Here is a 17,056-nt window from a genome sequence, read left to right as displayed (position 1 = left end):
ACCCCTGGATTAAGCTGCTCAAATTAAACATTAAACCAAAAAAAAAAAGAAAAGAAAAAAATTAAACATTGTTTTTTTTGTTTTACCCGGAATAAAAGGTTTAATTCATCTCTTAGGCTTTTAGACACCTTTTCGATGGAAGCTGCTGGACAACACGTCACTGTAACAGATGCCTTTATTGAAAAAAACTGAAAACAGATCTCGTATACACTTACTGAACATTTAGTCGTGTTATTCCACTTAAAGTAAGATTTCACTGACATAACAGAGCACAGAAAGGAAAATAATAAACGGCCGACATTATGTTTAACAAACCAATGCACTCCCTCTTTTTTTTTTTACACATCCAAAAGAAGATCTTTCTCTCACTCATCAAGACTCACTTTCCCCTCCCAACATGATTCATCTTTAAAGGGCGACGCAAAACGAACAACCAAAAGAAGATTGTGCAACAACTTAAGCAAGACAGAGAGCTGTCAAATACTACTCAGTTCTTGTAATACTACGTGTCACATCTAATCCATTCAGCATTAACATCATGGATGTGGACATAAAAGGTCCACAGAGTAGCCTTAGTCTGATCTACACTTCAAAAATGGAACTGAAAGAGTAATACATTCTTGAAATGAGTATTTGTCGTTTATTTAAGCAAGTAAGTGTAAATGATCGGCCAATGGAAGAAGAGTTTTGCGCTTAAAATAAGAACAACTCATCGCCATCATCTTAATTTAAGAGCAGTGTCGCTAATTATCTTATTTTAGGGGTAAAAATACTCATTCCATTGGCAGATAATCTTATTTACCTGCTCAAATCAAGGAGAAATACACCAATTTTAAGAGAATTTAACTTACTTTTAGTTCCCTTTTTGCTTTTTAATGTCTAATTGACCAACGCTAAACTCGTCACATTTAAATTATATACAGCTGACCAATGTGAAAACTTCAAACTTCAACATCAGACTCCCTTCTTTCACTTGGTGATGCATCCTGGGTGTGAACTCTTGCCGGGAAGAAGAGTCGTGCGTAAACTAAATGGTTGTGGGTTTGACTAAGCCTACGCTGACCTAACAGCTCATTAGACTCATCATCAACGGTCTAGGTTTGATCTGTAACCAGGCGACTGGAGCACCGCTGAGGATGGCAGCTTTAACCTCAAATACAGAGATGAAGATACAGAAACATTTCCTCCAGCCAGCAAGTGCGAATAACGATTTTGTTTTTTTTCCCACTCATCACATCTTTTCAAGATTGTCCTCCTTGGAGAACATGAGAGGAGCTTCCATCCCTCGCAGCAAAGCAGTCTTCCAACATTTGAGTCCAATAACATTGTGAAGGTGAGAAGAGTGTTTGAGGCGGTCCTGTTCAGCGGGCCGACCGCCCTGGACGTTCACAGGACTCCCTTAACAGTGAGATTTTGGACGAACCTTTGGGAAAAGCTGCAAGAGGAGAGAGAGAGATAACAAATAAAAAGAGAAAAATTTCACTTCAGTGCTGCAAGAAAATCAGATCAGTGATTGAAGTTCACTTAATCAGGTTCTTCATGGGTCAGGGGTGTTAAACTCATTTCTATATTGAGCCACTTTGGCATGATGATACTTTTGATTTAATTTCATTCCAGTTCACAAAAAACAAAACAAAAACAAAATCAAAGTAACATAAAAGTTGCACCGTAGGCCCACTTGAACAGTTTATCTGCAAAAAAAAAAGTTGATATTAGGGTGAGTTACACTTTTAACTCATTATTCTGCGTCACTTTCTCTCTTTTTGGACATTTCTGGGTTGTTTTAATGTGTTGTGGGAAAACTGACACCTAGTGGCAGGATGCTGTTACTACAGTTAAAAGAATCAACATTCGTTACTGGAGGCACAGTTTTAACCACTTTATACAATTTAAAAGGACGTATGCCTCTATTTTATGATATGATATGCCTTTTTTGGCTCTTGAGGACCAGATAAACTGCCTTAGCGGGCCTGATTCGGCCCGCGGGCCACGAGTTTGACTTTGGGGGTTAGATGACGTCCAAAATCATTTAGACCATTTCATGATCTGCATGTTCCCCTTCACTCACTGGGTAAACAACACACATGTGCTCAAACGCTCTGCTCTCATACTTCATCCTCTGCAGACGTCGATCCCACTCTAGATTACATGCGCATATGAATAAATTAAAATATGAAAAAAATAAATACATTTGAGAATTAAGTTCAGAAAGTGAATCTCATATTTTATAGGTTCATTACACAACAGTTATATACATGTCCAGAGTTTACCACAAACGGGCTTAAATTGTGGCTGCCGTGTCTCGGATAACTGAGAATGAGCACAAGCATGATGTGCTACAATTTGGGTATGATACCCTCGCGTTGGTGCCGGTGTGTGAGGATATTTCCATAAAGCACCTTTAAGGTCAGTCTGGAATGCAAACAGCAAAAAGCCGTTTCCATGCCCCAAGTTGCCTTAAAGGGAGCACAGAGCGGGAAAAGATCACTGTGAGAGCTGGAAAGCCAGCTTCTCAGCGAAAGAATCAGACGAGTTTGTCTCACTCTTGACACACTCTCACAAAAAGGAGAGAAAAAATAAATAAATCAGATTCCAGCTATGAAAGTGTCACCCTCGAGGCGTTTCTGGATGAGGAAATCTTTTTCACTGAGAAGGCACGGCGCTCACACGCTAAGAGCAAAGAAAGACAACAGCAGAAATTCCAGTCTGTTCTAGAGAAAAGGCGTGCCGTGCCGCCTCTGCTGCTTCCAGAAACACACAGAGAGGAACAAGTGGACAATTCACACAACATCACTGTGGTTCCTGCTAATTAAGCAGGCTGTCCTTAAAAACAGCAGCGCTGCAACTGCAGGTAGCTCGGTGCGAGCCACCAGACCTGACAAGATAAGATAAGATAAGATAAGATAAGAAAAGATAGGCTTTATTGATCTCACATTGGAGAAATTCACACAAAGACTCATGGAAAGGCGTCTAAATATCTTCAGATAGAACTGAGCTCAGATAACAGCGGCAGTCCAGTCATTTTCCCCCCCATTTGCCAAGGTAACACATCCAGGATGTTGTCGCTGGCTCAGGAGTGGCTTGACACGAGGAATGCAGATGTTGCCCATGTCTCGGCTACATCTGCACCGTGGCTTTGCTAACACCGGCTCCAGCTGCAGTACACACTTTCTCCCACAAACTCTTAAAATTACTGTACCTCACAACCTAAAGGCTGCAGTTATCCCTGTTTTTTTTTTGCACATCTTTAAAGGACCAGACTATGTCCTTCCACTTAACTTTCCTTTAATGTATTTATACACTGCAAAAACGGAACTGCAAATAAGTAAAATGTTCTTAAAATTTGTGTATCTGTCCTCGATTTAAACAGGTAAATAAGATGATTTGCCAATGGAATAAGAATTTTGCACTTAAAATGTGAACAATTCATCTCAATCATCTTATTTCAAGTGCAGTATGTCTAATTATCTTATTTTAGGGGTCAAAATACTCATTCTATTGGCAGATAATCTTATTTACCTGATCAAATCAAGGATAAATACACTAACTTTAAGAACATTTTACTTATTTTTAGATCCAGTTTTGCAGTGTATGCTATAATCTGCACACACAGGCTTTTTAGCAGTGATGTTTTACAGGCCAGCGTCATTGTGGAGGGTAGTCTTCTCCATTATGACGTACACCAGGAGCTGTTTTTGTGGTGGTAGGTATATTTCTAATCATCTGACGAAAATTTTTTTGTTTTTTGATTAGTTTTAAGCCAAGATTATTGAGATTGTGCATCATTCTGTGTTCAAGTATGTGCGAGTTTTACTTTTGGGTCAGGATAATGACAAATTAAAACAAACTTTTCAATGACGTTCTAATTTAGTGAGCATGTCTGAACCATTATAAAAGACAAAAAATTAAATTGCACAGAAACTGAGGACGTTTTACTAACTAATTTCTCAACTTACCCCAAAGAGGTTGTTAGGAACGAAGCCCTCCCTGCCACAGAGCGAGGCCCACCACCAGTCAGAGCCCTCGCCTTTCTTCAGGATGGTCACCATGTCTCCTTCCTTGAAGCTCAGCTCGTCAGGTGCTTGAGCCTGGTAGCTGCACAGAGCGTACAGCACCCCGTTGTTCTCCACCCCCATGGACTCCTCCTTGGCTGGCGCGGCAAAGCAAGTAGGACACGTCAGAATATAAGCCATAAAAAAGAAGAAGGGCTAACCGTTGTTTCATTAAAGGACGGATGGAGCAAAGATAATTAAAACATTCCAATATATTTTGGTTGCCAACTGTTATGGGTGCCATTTTTTTTCCTCACAAAGCTGTTCTGAGTGTTAGATATTAATTTGTTGTCATTCCTCTAGTAAACTTCTTTAAATGTGTTGTTTGTCGTCCTACTTTCTCTACCTGTTGCAGGTCAAGGCAGCAGCCAGGTCAGAAACCTGTAATACCGTCTTTAGTCATGCCTTTGCAATGTGTAGAGAATAGTTTTTTTTTTTGTTTTGTTTTTTGAAAAACACATACATATCCATGGAATAAAGCAGCCTTGAAAGGAGTATGTGCTGAGTGTTTCTGCATTGATGCAGAAACACAGGAGGAAAGGTGCTTTGCGCTGATGCAATCCCATACGAACACAGAGTCTGGCTTTTTCCCCTTTTTTTGCTGATCAAATTCTAGTTGCTCTATTTCTTCTTTGATTCCATTTCTGTCAGCAAATGTCTGGACTATGGGTTTGTCAGACCACAATAACTATTTCGCCCTTGTAACAGTTCCTTTGATACGTCTCGGACGCCTCTAAAATGTCTCGGATCTTCTTTTTGAACTGTTCATTTTGGTTTTTGACCAACGTTTCCCAGAGTTCTCGTCTGTCACAGCGTTTAAAATCCGATAAAAAGCCAGCGCCTGACAGTATCTCTCACTTCCCTTTGCCACTGAAATCCCTTCATATAAACGACTTCCTGCAACGCATTAAGAGAAACATGGACGACTCTTTCAAGATTTCTCAGAGGAACATTATTTCCAAAGAATAAATCTTTTTTTTACTGATTTTTTATTTATTTATTTTTACAAACGGATGTCTTCTGTCCATTTTGTTTTCAAAGACTATAATTCATTTAATTTTAAATCTAAATGTATTTTTATCACCGGAAAATTAGGCTTGATGTGGGGGAAAAAAGTATTTGGTTCACTTTGTTTGCAATGAAATAAGAGCCAAAAGAAAAAGTAACCTTTTATTATTGCCTCCCAAAAGCAGACCCTTTAGGTTTTTCCCCATTTTGCAACCACAAACTTTAACGTATTCTAGTAAAACTTTACATGAGAGAGCCACACAAAGTGGTGCATAACATGTGAAGTGGAATGCAAAGCATGCATAGTTTGCCTTTTTTAAAAAAAACTCAAACCAGAGAAGTGTGCGGTGTGTTTGTGTTCAGTCCGCCTGAGTCAATATGTCAGAGACGCCTTTCACTGTGACAACAGGTCCAAGTCTTTTGGGATCCTGTGTAGCCATGGTATAGATGCAGATCATAATGGAGCACATCAACAAGTGGTATGGTAGGAAGCCGGAGTGGAACCCACAACCTTTCAAATGAAGGAAAAGTACCTTTGAAAAGAATCTTTGAACTGCAATCTTCAAGTCTTGCCACAGATTTTCAGTCCCATGTATTTCTGGACTTTGATTGGCCCATTTAGACATTTTAATTTGCTCAGATTAAAACGCTTTATCTCAGCTCTGGGTTTAGTCTGGGTGCCGTTCTGCTGGAGGGTCGACCTCCAGCCGAGTCTCAGGCCTTTTTCAGCCTCTGTAACAGCTTTTCTTGTGAGATTATCCCGTTTTTCCCTCTTCTCCTCTGACCAGCTTCACTTTCTTTAATGCAGAAAAGGATCCGCAGAGCATGATGCTGCCACCGCCACGTTCCACTGTGGGGATGGTGTGTTCAGGGTCCGACTCTTTGGTCACAGAGTTCACTTCTGGTTTCATCTGACCAGAACACCTTATTAACAGACTAACAAACCTAACTAACCCTGCTCTTCTGTTACAGTTCAAAAACTGTATAAACACGTTTCTTTCACCTCACAGGTATGCACGACTTTGTGTTGGCACGCTGCATGAACGTCCAGTAAAACACGCTGGAGTTTGTAGTTGCAATGTGAAACAAGATGTGGAAAGTTGAGTAATTTTGCAATTACGCTTCATGGAAAGTGCCATTAGAATTCAAATTTAGCAGCAAATGTATTAAATGTCGACGTTTTAAAAAGAGCTTTTTAAGCTAAATGAGGCTGAAGGTATGTCAGAGAAAGAATTAAAGTGCATGCTAGACTTTTCAGACATTGCCTTTGGGCTGATAAAAGCCGTTACATTCACTTTGCTGAATGTCTGGGAGCCTCACCTTTCAAATAGCTCTCACACTCTTCGAAGCCGGGCAGGTAAGGATCACACTTCTGAGAGGCGACTGCTCCGTGTCTCTCGGTGAAGGCCATGACGGCGGCTCCGTTCCTCACCAGAAACTCGCACATATCCCGGTCGTTACAGGAGGCGGCGCAGTGCAGCGGAGTCCTGCGGGCCGGAACAAACGGCGGCAAACGTTCAGATGTGCATGAGAAATGAGGGGTGGGGGGGTTTGTGGCTGAGAAAGTGAGGAGGCGTTTACCAGCCGTGGCTGTCCGGTGCGCTGACGTTGGCTCCGCTGCGTACCAGGAAGTCGGCCACTTCGCGATGACCGCCGCAGATGGCGTTGTGCAGGCCGGTGATGCCCTCGTCGTTCGGCTGGCTGGGGTCGCTCATCTGCAGAAGAGAGTCAGCATAAAGGTGAATTCACTTGCTGAGCAGAACTTTCTGCGTGTAAAGACAGCAAACTGAGAAGTTACTGCATTTACTGCGAAGGTAAATGTTAAAATCTCCTCAGCAGACTCTAAAAGTGAAGGTAGAAGCTGTTATTTCTTTACCTGACTCCGCCAGATAGATTTGCTCCGCATATCCATCTGGAAACCTTCCGTTGAAGTAATTTTGGGAAGGGGCGAAAATACTGGTTAGCTGATTGGCCTATGTTGGTGATAGACGGGCCAAATAAACCAATCAGATTCGTCGTCGCTCTGTTACGAGCGACGACGAAAATACAACCACAAGCCAAGCTACTCTTGCTGCTGCAGGTAAAGGCTCGTTAGCTCAGCAAATAAATACTCTGTAATTCCGATAAAACTTGCTCGATAGCAACGCTAACGCTAGTTTCATCGGCTGAAGCGGCCATGTTCTTTAGACTGAACTGTCGCGCTTCCCGTTGCGTCACACCTCAACCCGCCTCAAAGCCAACGCTGATTGGACGTTCGTTTGGTGAACGGCTCCAAATTTTCTTTAACGGAAAGTAGCCAGACTGATCTGCGAGTGAAACCTTGAAAGCTCGCGAGATCAGGATGGTCTCACGAGGCTAGTTATTTCTGTCCTTCACACTGCAAAAACTGATCTAAAAACAAGTAAAATGTTCTTAAAGTTAGTCTATTTGTCCTCGATTTGAGCCAGTAAATAAGACTATTTGCCTACGGAATGAGTATTTGTACCCCTAAAATAAGATAATTAGACATCCTGCACTTGAAATAAGATGATGGAGAGGAATTGTTCATATTTTAAGTGGAAAAATCTCATTCCATTGGCAAATAGTCTTATTTACCTGCTCAAATCAAGGACAAATGCACTCATTTCAAGAAAATTTTAAGTATTTTTAGTTCTGCTTTTGCAGAAGGGAATAAGGGGCGAGGAGACGGAGAGCATAACTTTATTCACATGCTGCAAGTTACATCTGTACACCTTTCTTTGAGTCTAAATCCAGAGCCGTGTTCTGGTACAGCTCATCTGGCGCCCGGGTTTTCTCGCCTGTAAGAAGCTGCGTCTGTCAGATAAACTGCCAAGCAGGGCAACTACAGTGAGAAAACATTTGGCATGCTTCTATATTTTCATAGGAGAAGCAGGCGTTTCATCTAGTGCCAAATGATTCGATGACACGTCAGAGTCGCTTTCATCCTGGTTAAATTCAGCGACACCGGCCATTTGGGTTTATGCAAATTATTTTGAATCCAGAAAGGCACGGCAGAGACATGTCGGGGCGTCTCTCTGCGGAGTTTGCATGCTCCCTTTGTGCATGTGTAGGCCTATTTGTTTGTTTTGCCATTTAAGAAGGAACTCTGGTTTATACATGCAACCTAATAAAAAAAAAGAAAAAAAAGAAGCATTTTAGGGTTATTACAAATTCTACGTTACACTCTCTCTGTGTTGGTCCTTGTGATTTACTTCAGTCAGTATCACTTTATCGTGTCCCCTTAGGGACACACCGCAGCAAACCACAAATTCTACCACCATAGTGGTACAAGCAAACCACAAACAAGTTTATGAGAAGAAGAGGAAGACCTCAGTGGAAAGAAATAACACCAGAGTGGATTTGGGAGATTTTTCTCACACGATCCCCCTGAAGAGCGGGTAAGACGGTTTTCCACATGCACAGGTATTCAAAATGGGACATGGGTGTTTTTTTACTTAAATTTCCAGGAAAATAAATTGCACAGTGTACCTTTAATGTACATACAGTAAGTTAGAAGAGTGCAGAGTGACAATATCTCCTGTTTATTGCATGTTCACAGTGAGCTCAGCAGGTAGAAAATAGCATCAAAACCACAAAGCTTGCATACAAACAAGACGTCACACTTTAACATTAACTAAAGGTAGGTGTGTCTCTTTTTTATTCAACGAAGTTACTCAAGGAGACAAGAGTAGCCAGAATTTTACTCACGTAACAGTAACAATACTTAATTATATTACTCAAGTAAAATCTACTCCTAAAAGCACATTTTGTTAAAGAATTACTCGAGCAAATGCAGCTAGTAACCACCCACCTCTGCTTACAAGTATTAAAACCCAACTAAATGGACACTAACCGGTCTGCATGAACGATAATGCAATGCACAAAAGGTTTGCTTCAGAGTTATCCATTTGCGTAACAGCGCGCCGGCGCCCAGCAACGTTTATTTTTCACACCATTGTAAACCTTCCTGATTTGGGTTTGCCGCCGCCATTTGAAGCATAACACGATAAGTTGGTATAATTACCTCTTTGACGGCTTGCATCACCGTGTCCAGTTCTCCCATCAACGCTCCATCCAGCAGCAGGACCAGTGGGCTAAGTCTGGCTCGCTTTCCAGATTTCTTGCGACCACCCTTGCGCAGGATGGAGTTGTACTGCGGCGACAAACACATTTACATGTGAACTACCGTGCCTTAAAAATCAGTTTTTTTTTTTGTGTTATTTCCAGATCAAACAAGTTTTCTTAACAGAAAAAGGTAAAAACGTCATTACAAGATATTAAGAGTTCCTTATTTTGTATTGTAGAGGGGTGGTGAGTAGTTGCAGTCAGATAAATGTTGGTTTAGCACGCTTGTTTATGACAACGTAACCTAAATTGATCGATGGTCATTACGCACGTTTTGAGCCTGATGTGATAAAGTTGTTGATGTCAACATATATCTAAAGGACAGCAAAGACTGACTAACTGGGATCAAGAGAAATGTTTCATCTCCACGAAGGAGCGACTGGGTTCTGACTCACAGACTCCACACCCCATCTCCCTTGTGACCAAACTCCACTTTGTCTAACACAAACCTATCTGACAACACGAAGTAGGCAAATAGATCCAAAAAAGAAACGAGGGAACAGAAGAGAAATAAAGTCATGACATCCATCAATCTGGAAAATGTTTACAAAAGCAATTTCTAAGGCTTCAGGACTCAGACGAACTTACTGTGATTTTTCAAGCTGTATGCAAACGAAATTTCGTTCTGTACGCACTTTGTGCATACAAAATGACAAATAAAGCTGTCTAAGTCTAAGTCAAACAGAGAAAAGGTGGAACAGTGGCGATCCTTAACGAGGAGACCACAGAAGAGCCAACAACAGCTTACTGAGCACTTGCACCACGGTCTGGGTGAATACTCGATTCTGATTGGCTGCAGGGTGTCTGTTAAAAACTGTTACAGGGCACCTATGAAAAAGCTCCGGTCAAATAGCCTGATTGTTCTAAATTATCGCGCTAGCTCAAACGTTAGCTGCTAACGGCAACGCGTCCCAACAACAGAAAACAAAAAGTTCTCTCAGCCGCGTCCTGTGAAAAATTTTAACGGTGAAAAACCCTTAAAAGTATTAATAATTGATTCAGTATTTCTTTCTTTTATAAGTGACCATGGTATAAGCGGGATAATGCCCTTCAACGTGTCCATAATCAGGAATTAGCGGACAGAGCCTCCGCGTCGTACATTCATTTCTGATAACGGACACCTCATCGGGCGTCGTCTCTGATCTTCTGTGGAATGATTTTTTGGACCCTATGCCCCCATTACATGAAAAAAAAAAAAAAAAAAAGCAAGCCAAATGTAATTTATAGTTTCATAGTCTAGGCATTTTTTTTTAAAAAGGACAATAATCTGAAGCACACCAGCGTAAGAAACCCAAAACTAAATGAGGGTTTTGGAGAGGCCTAGTCAAAGTCCAGATCGAGATGCTGGGGCGTGATCTTTACACTGCAAAAAGGGAACCAAAAATAAGCAAAACTTTTTTTGAAATTAGTGTATATTTCCTTGATTTAAGCAGGTAGATAAGACTATTTGCCAATGGAATGAGATTTTTGCACTTAAATAGGAACAATTCATCTCTAAAATAAGATAATTAGACATCCTGCACTTGAAATAAGACGATGGAGATGAATTGTTCCTATTTTAAGTGCAAAAATATTATTCCATTGGCGAATAGTCTTATTTACCTGCTCAAATCAAGGAATATTACAATGATTTCAAGAAAAATTCACTTACTTTTAGTTATGTTTTTGCAGTGTAACCACATTGTTGATGTTTGAAATCTGCCCATGGTTGCTAGGAAGAGTGGACTAATTTCCACCCAGAGCTAGAAGACTAATTGCCACTTCTTGCCAAACACCTAAATAACAGTTGTTGCAACAAAGATGGCACAAACTGTAATTTATTTTGAGGGGCAGTTACCAAGGGCCAGGTTGGCATGGACGGCCTCTTAATAAACAAACTCATCCTTTGAAAACTGCAGTTTGGATTTACTCAGGTTATCTTTGTTTGACATAAGAATTTGACTAAGGATCTGTAATCGTCAATGGAAAAAAGGCAAAAGCAGAAGAGATCTGTCGGAGGGTAAAATCGTTTTTCAGAGCGGTCAACTTGTCATTTAGCCCTCGTATGACTGAGCATACGGCGCTTTTCATTTGTGGCGTTGCTGAAGGCCGAGTTCTTACTTTGTCATCTTGTGGAATCACTGGAGATGTCTGAGTTACAGGTTGAGGCACGGGGGGCAGGGCGCCTTCCTCCCCGTCAGAGGAGCTGTCGCTGCCTTTTGCCCCCTTGTGGCGTTGCTCTTTCTTGCGTAAAAGCTTGTGGATCATGTTTTTATACTGGTTCGGCTGGTGCTGGGAGGCCTTCTTCTTCACAGAGCCCCGTCTCTTAAGTGCTCGGGGGATTTCGGCCCTGATGAGGAGCAGCTCCTCCCGATCTGGGATCTCAGGGATCTGGACATCGGGGGCCACCACCGGCTGCAGACTGGTGGGGCTGAGGGGCCGAGGAGCAGGAGTCACGGCCGGTTCTGCCTCCCCTGCAGCCGCCGGCCTGGCGGGATGCTCCACGGCTGCTGGGTTGTGATGAAGATAATCCAGGCGTTCCAGCTCGGCGTCGATGTCCCCTGGGTGTAGCGCTGCAAAAGTAAAATAAAAACCTCATATATACACAGGACTGTCTCAGAAAATTAGAATATTGTGACAAGGTTCTTTATTTTCTGTAACGCAATTAAAAAACATGAAATGTCATACATTCTGGATTCATTACAAATCAACTGAAATATCGCAAGCCTTTTATTGTTTTAATATCGCTGATTATGGCGTACAGCTGAAGAAAATTCAAAAATCCTATCTCAAAATATTAGAATATTTCCTCAGACCAGGAGTCTGCAACCTGTGGCTCCAGAGCCGCATGAAGCTCTTTACACCTTCAGCTTTGGCTCTTAAAAACTTAGACCAAAAATGCGAGGGGAAAAAATTGGTAAATGTTTCTAAATGTAAAGGTAATTTAAAATTGCTAGTTCTGCAATATATGCATAACACTTCCAGAAAGAAAGAAACTAATAGTCTATAGAATATTTTACTATAGATAAATGAGGTATCAATTTGTCAATAGGTTGCTTTTTCATCATTTTGATGCCATTTGCTATAAAAATCAAATGTCCAATTGAAGAAAATGCATTAAACCTAAACATTAAATACTGTTGGTTAAATAATAACTGTTGATCTTTAATTAAAAAAAAAAAGTAAACTAATTTCCTGTAGAATAATATAAAAACAAGCACTTGTTTCAAAGAGATGTGTAACTTTTGCGGCTCTAAACAAAATTAGTTTTGCTGGACCAAGGGCAAAAATGGCTCTGCGGGTTGTAAAGGTTGCTGACCCCTGCCTCAGACAAAGTAAAAAAAAAAAAAAAAAAAATTATAACAGCAAAACAAAATCAAACATTTAAAAATGTCCATTAATGCACTCAGTAGTTGGTTGGGAATCGTTTTGCACAGATTAGTGCATCAATGCGGCGTGGCATGGAGGCAATCAGCCTGTGGCATTGCTGAGGTGTTATGGATGCCCAGGATGCTTCAATAGCGGCCTTTAGCTCATTTGCATTGTTGGCTCTGGTGTCTTTCAGCTTCTTCTTCACAATACCCCACAGATTCTCTATGGGGTTCAGGTCAGGGGAATTGGCAGGCCAATCAAGGACAGTAATGCCATGGTCAGTACACCAGTTACTGTGAGAATCTGATGTCGTCTCTTAACCACTACCATACTTGTGATTTAGTTTACTGAACCAAGCTGAGTGTTTTTCAAGGCTCAGGAAACCCTGCAGTGTTTCCAGTTAATTAGACGATTCAAGTGATTAGTTGAATAGCCTACTAGTATACTTTTTCACGATATTCTAATATTTTGAGATAGGATTTTTGAGTTCTCTTCAGCTGTACGCCATAATCAGCGATATTAAAACAATAAAAGGCTTGCGATATTTCAGTTGATTTGTAATGAATCCAGAATGTATGACATTTCATGTTTTTTTAATTGCATTACTTGTATAGAACAAGAACAAATATAATGCAAATGAACATCCACACAGTGTCTAGAGCTATAGAGGCGTTTGACGTCTTTTACCGTCGCTATAAACAGCGGGCTGTCTCAGCTCAGGTGGATTATGGTGTGCCGGGTAAGGAGGCGGCTGGTAGATCTTCCTCTGAGGAGCTTCAGACATGCGGTAGGCTGCAAAGTTTTCCTTGCCGTCAAAGTTTTTGTTATGGACCATTTGTCCATAATAAGGATTTTGGAGGCGCATGATGACAGAGAGCGGTATGCGCCCGCTCTGGCGGGTGACTGGAGGCGGTATGTTGACACGGCTGCTGATGGGCTGAGTGTAAGGGGAGTGACCGGAGGACGAAGCATCTGGTGGAACCGCTATGCGAGCAGTGCGAGGCAAAGAATTGTAGGAACCCTGGTAGGAAGCCAGGCGAGGATCCTAACAAAGGAAAAGAATAGAGATACTTGTTACCATTAGATCGTAGACGGTCAGAAAATCACACAAAAAGACACCAGAGCTCTGAAGTCTAATTAATTGCCACTTAAATGTTTATGTAATTAGGCAGATACAGTTTTATGTAATACATATGTAATAGAGTACAAAAAAAATCAGCTTGAACCTCATGGTCTTATGAGTTCCCTTATATAGGAAATGTTTGACCAATCTGTATAATACGATTGATTTGACTTTGTAAAGTGCCTCGAAATGACATGTTTCATGAATTGGCGCTATATAAGTAAAATTTAATTGAATTGAGTTTCGGTTTTGTTCATAAAAAAAAGAGATAAGTAGCACAGTTATCTTCAGAGAAACATTTACTACTTAAAAATCATTAACATTCTTTTTTTCAAATGCATTTTCAGTAACTACAGCAACAGTTTAACCCTATAAAACTTTGTTGGGATTTTATGTGATAGAACAGCACAAAGTAGTGCATAAATGAGAGGAGCTTTACTCTGATACCCCCTGATGAAGTTCACTGCACCCAACCGCCTTCAGGACTCACACAATTAGCATTAGACAATGAAAACCACTACGACCACGGAAAACAGCAGGTTGCACATTTAATTTGCAGTCCAGTCGTAAACATCTTTTGTTCTGCCTTCAGCTCAGAGTGACGGCTGCAGGAGAACCGGGACGCCTGAGAGTGTTTTTAAGTTGGTCAGGGGCCCACGGCAGGACCTGCAGCTGGCTAAGCAGAGAAAGAACTACAACATGCTTTCATGTCAGTAACACCAGAAAAAAAAAATCTAACACAGCTGCTAGGAGCTTTTTTTTGGGGGGAGGGGGGGGGGATTACAGAGTTTTTCAACATGTAGATACAACTACAACTCTTTTTTTTTAAAATGATGAGAACTTTTCCTTCCAAAGAATATATCCAAAGTCGCATAACCTTGGTCTCAGCTATATATATATTAACAGTAATTGGTAACAATAAAGCTGCAGATCCGGTAGAAAGAAAAGAAAGAAATACAAATAATGGTTCAATATCTAGGCAAGACTGTCTTAGATATTTATCCATCAGGATAAATATCTGGATCACACACCTAATAAAGGAGAGCCTCCTTCGCCCAGCTGTTTCCAATTTACCCGTTATCTGTCCCAGCCATGGAGGGGGCGAGGACAACACGTTGATTAAAAAAAATAAATACGATTTTTAACCGGAGTAAAATTATTTTTATGGGTTTGAGACCCAGGACACGCTGGAGGGACTATGTCTCTCTGCTGGGAACACCTTGGATTTCCCCCGGAGGAGCTGGTCCAAGTGGCTGGGGAGAGGGACGTCTGGGCCTCCCTACTGAAGCTGCTACCCCCGCAACCCGACCCCGGATAAGCGGAAGATGATGGATGGATGGATGGATGGATGGATGGATGGATGGATTTGATTTTGCGCGGACTCCCTGGCTGTCTCAGCAGAGAGAGCGTCAGGCCTAACAGAGCCACCTCTGCAGAAGCACCCCGCTGCTCCCCCCGGGTGCTTGAAAGGCAGGCGGGGGGATGGATGGACACTTCAGACACAAAACTTTACAGCTTTAATTGTGTGTAAAACAAGAGAACGCCTTGACAAATCCACGGATCTGATATACAGCACGTCTGAATTGTAGAAAGCTTGAGTGGTCACTCAAGCGTAGTTCATGGTTTGTAAATAATAAGACTGTATTTCAGTTTGACCCACCCTCTTCATAGTGGTCCTTCACTGCAAAAACTGAACTAAAAATAAGTCAAATTTTCTTGAAATTAGTGTATTTGTCCTTGATTTAAGCAGGTAAATAAGATGATTTGCCAATGGAATGAGATTTTTGCACTTAAAATAGGAACAACTCATCTCCACAGTCTTATTTAGAGGGCAGAATATCTAAATATCTTATTTTAGGGGTCAAAATATTAATTCCATTGGCAGATAATCTTATTTACCTGCTCAAATTAAGGCCAAATACACTCATTTCAAGAAAATGTGACTTATTTTTAGTTCAGTTTTTGCAGTGTTCATATTAATGCAGTCGCTCTTCAGTTTTTACTGAACTTCCTTGGAGAAAACGTTTTCATCTCTCCACGCACCTCGGCCAATCAGTGAAGCAGTGTGTTCTTCACTCAAAGCTGCTCTCGAGTCGGCTCGCTTTGACCCAGCTGTTAAGCAGAGCCGGAGGAACCAGGGCTGGCTGCTCCTGAAACATTCGCAAGCGAGTGGAGCCGTGCGCTGCCCGGCTAATACACTGCAAAAACGGATCTAAAAATAGCAAAATGTTCTTAAACATAGTGTTTTTGTCCTCGATTTAAGCAGATAAATAAGATTATCTGCCAATGGAATAAGTATTTTGACCCCTAATTCAAAATAATTAGACATCCTGCACTTGAAATAAGATGATGGAGATTTATTGTTCCTATTTTAAGTGCAAAAATCTTATTCTATTGGCAGATCATCTTATTTACCTGCTCAAATCAAGGTCAGATACACTAATTTTAAGAAAATTGCACTTTAGTTCTGTTTTTACAGTGTACGAGCTGGTGGAACTGGGCCTTGAGTAATAACTAGAACTGGCGATTTTGTTAAAAACTATATATTTTTCCTCAACGTTCTTTTCTTCACTCAATAAACGTAACAAAATGAAAGACGACAGTTTTAGAAAATTGTCATAGTGAACTTATTCTATCACTGCATTTGTACAATGCAAAAAGGGAACTCAAAGTAAGAAAAATCTTCCTGAAATTTGTGTATTTGTCCTTGATTTGACCAAGTAAATAAGACTATTTGCCAATGGAATGAGATTTTTGTACTTAAAATAAGAACAACTCATCTCCATCATCTTATTTCAAGTGCAGGATATCTAATTATCTTATTTTAGGGGTAAAAACACTCATTCCATTGGCAAATGGTCTTAGTTATCTGCTCAAATCAAAGAAAAATATACCCATTTCAAGAGATTTTTACTTACTTTTAGTTCCCTTTTTGCAGTGTATACATCTTTTTCAGGGTGCCAACCCCATTTGAAGCTTTTAAAATGACATTCGATGGACTAAGGAGGAGTTACAAGGGTTCAAGTTCCACAGAAAACAAGTGTTCAACCACTTCCTGAACATTTCAGTTCAGACTTCCCACCTTTTTAGGGCTCAAGGCTTGAGGAGGGCTATCAAGGTTGGATTCCCGCCAGCTGCTGTTTGGAACAGGCGATCGGATCCAGTCTGACTCTGCAGCAAAAAAAAAAAAAAACACATCACGTTAGGGAGCATAGGGGCCAGAATCTAAGTCAAGCATTAAAAACGCAGACAAAAAGGGCAGAAGTCACCCAACTGTCATAAGAATGTTGCGGTTTCCGTTCATAGGACATGTCCAGATCTGACTCGTTCCACTTGCCTGGACTTTTTTGCCTTTTCTCAGAATCCTCTGTTGAAGCAGACATGAAAGGTGAGATTT

At 41.0% G+C, this 17,056-nt stretch overlaps 1 protein-coding gene across 2 annotated transcripts in view; it reads right to left on the bottom strand.

Moving 5' to 3' along the window:
- Positions 1-327: 327 nt before the first annotated feature.
- ppp1r13l (protein phosphatase 1, regulatory subunit 13 like) overlaps positions 328-17,056 on the bottom strand; it is a 28,812-nt gene continuing 12,083 nt past the window's right edge. The window contains exons 5-13 of one of the 2 annotated variants that reach the window (XM_012872468.3): positions 16,934-17,026; positions 16,742-16,830; positions 13,224-13,581; positions 11,286-11,737; positions 9,085-9,213; positions 6,642-6,775; positions 6,381-6,547; positions 3,957-4,150; positions 328-1,435 (exon numbers count right to left, since the gene is read on the bottom strand). In XM_012872468.3, coding sequence (XP_012727922.2) covers positions 1,400-1,435; positions 3,957-4,150; positions 6,381-6,547; positions 6,642-6,775; positions 9,085-9,213; positions 11,286-11,737; positions 13,224-13,581; positions 16,742-16,830; positions 16,934-17,026 — 1,652 coding nt within the window. In that variant the 3' untranslated portion in view covers positions 328-1,399. The remainder of the gene's footprint in view (positions 1,436-3,956; positions 4,151-6,380; positions 6,548-6,641; positions 6,776-9,084; positions 9,214-11,285; positions 11,738-13,223; positions 13,582-16,741; positions 16,831-16,933; positions 17,027-17,056) is intronic. The other variant, XM_021321453.2, reaches the window with a different exon arrangement.

This window comes from Fundulus heteroclitus, chromosome 18 (assembly GCF_011125445.2).
Source record: "Fundulus heteroclitus isolate FHET01 chromosome 18, MU-UCD_Fhet_4.1, whole genome shotgun sequence".
Classification (NCBI taxonomy): Eukaryota; Metazoa; Chordata; class Actinopteri; order Cyprinodontiformes; family Fundulidae; genus Fundulus; species Fundulus heteroclitus.
The sequence above is the reverse complement of the archived record's forward strand: the minus strand, read 5'-3'. Positions and strand labels throughout refer to the sequence as shown.